The sequence below is a fragment of the Seriola lalandi genome, unplaced genomic scaffold, assembly GCF_002814215.2.
Source record: "Seriola lalandi dorsalis isolate HSWRI2012SDOR001 ecotype SW California unplaced genomic scaffold, Sedor1 jcf7180002052037, whole genome shotgun sequence".
In the NCBI taxonomy this organism is placed as follows: Eukaryota; Metazoa; Chordata; class Actinopteri; order Carangiformes; family Carangidae; genus Seriola; species Seriola lalandi.
In genome coordinates, this window is record NW_019522590.1 from 1 (window position 1) to 1616 (window position 1616).

At 53.2% G+C, this 1616-nt stretch overlaps 1 protein-coding gene across 1 annotated transcript; it reads right to left on the bottom strand.

Annotated features, from left to right (window-relative positions):
• Positions 1-6: 6 nt before the first annotated feature.
• On the bottom strand, positions 7-1556 carry LOC111649820 (synphilin-1-like; the record flags this gene model as incomplete). Its single annotated transcript, XM_023399511.2, has 3 exons — positions 1306-1556; positions 667-756; positions 7-535 (listed from the first exon to the last, which is right to left on the bottom strand). Coding segments are annotated over exons 1-3 (666 nt in total), but the record flags the coding sequence as incomplete, so codon positions are not given.
• Between the last annotated feature and the right edge of the window lie 60 nt (positions 1557-1616).

Below are 1616 nucleotides of genomic sequence, written 5' to 3' on the forward strand. Positions count from 1 at the left end.
GTCGACCGACTTGGAGCCACTTACAGAAAACGCCTGCTTCTTCTCAGCTGAGGAAGAGGAAGAGGAGGAGGAGGAGGCGGGGAGGTGCTTTCTCATCATCAAATGGAGGTGGTTCGACACCGGATCCTCCTCTGTGATTGGCAGGTGGGACGGCCTATCAGGTCGCAGAGTGCTTGAGGGCGTGGCTCCTTGGTTCTTTCCTTCCTCTGGCGGGTAACCGTCTGAATCCGACTCGCTGAGGGAGCGCTGCATGATCTGCTTGAGTCTCGCCAGTTTGAGCTCTCTCCTCTCCACCAGCCCCGTCCTGCGGCCCCCGGGGGCCCCGGCGCCGCAGGGGCCCTCTCTGCTCAGGCCGCCCGACAGAGGCAGCCTCTCCCTGGGACACAGCGTCTCCGGCACGTCCTTCCCCAGCAGCTGCCGGAGCACAGAGTCCTGACCCACCCCTCCCTGACGGACCAGCCAGTGACCGTCACCCGGAGTCCCCTCCGCCGTCAGCATCATCTCTGGCCACGCCTCCACTGAGGGCTGATGGGAGCTGGAGTCCAGAGAGGGAGACAAAAGGTGTTCGGTTACTCTTACATCATTTTAACGTGTATGTCAATTATCACACACACACACACCCTACCTCCCTGTGTGTGTGTGTGTGTGTGTGTGTGTGTGTGTTACCTGGGAGAGCGGGAAGGCGTCCCCTCGGCCTTGTTGGGCTCCATGACTCTCTGCAGTTGTTTCTGTAGAGCCATCCTCTCTGTTGCCTGTCTGCACGACAGACACACACAGACACAGTGTCAAGGTGGAGAAAACAAACGCACCAACCTGCTTCACTTCAGAGAGACGACGAGTCAGAGCGTCAGAACATCAAACAACCGACACCCGCAGAGTTTAAGTTCTCCGGGGGGAGTCAGGGGGCGCGACAGGGACGGACAATAACTACAATCACCGCCTCACCGCTGTATCCCTCCGCCAACCAGGAAGTACGGTCACTCTCCTTCCTTCCTGAGTAACAGAGCTGATTAATGGCCTGAGGTGTTTTTACAGAACATTATGATGTCACAGTGAGGTTGACCTTTGACCTTCTGACCAGCACAAGAAGAACCCAAACCCAACTGTTTGGTAAAGATGTAACAGGAGAGAACACTGATAACATTAACTACTTTAATTAAAAACAATAAAAGTGTTTAAACTGGAAACAGTTTGAATCAACAGAATCAATAATTCAATCAACATTTTAAAAACATCTGTAACATCTGTAACAACAGTCATGGTGACGCAGACTGTAACTACAACAGTAAAAACATTGTAACTTACTCATTCAGCTGCTTGGTGAGTTTAACGACCTGCGAGGCCAGAGACATGCAGGTTTCCACGACGACCAGGTAACGAGCGCAGGTGGTGTGTCCCTGCCGCTCGGCACTCTGGGAAGGCCGCTCGCCCTGCTGGTTCTGGACCGTCACGTTAGAGCCGTACTCCACCAGAGTCTGAACACACAGACACACACACGCACGCTAACGTTATTATATCCAACACACACACACACACACACACACACACACACACACACACACACACACACACAGAGTTTACATTTGCTTTAAATGATGAAACGTGACAGGAACATC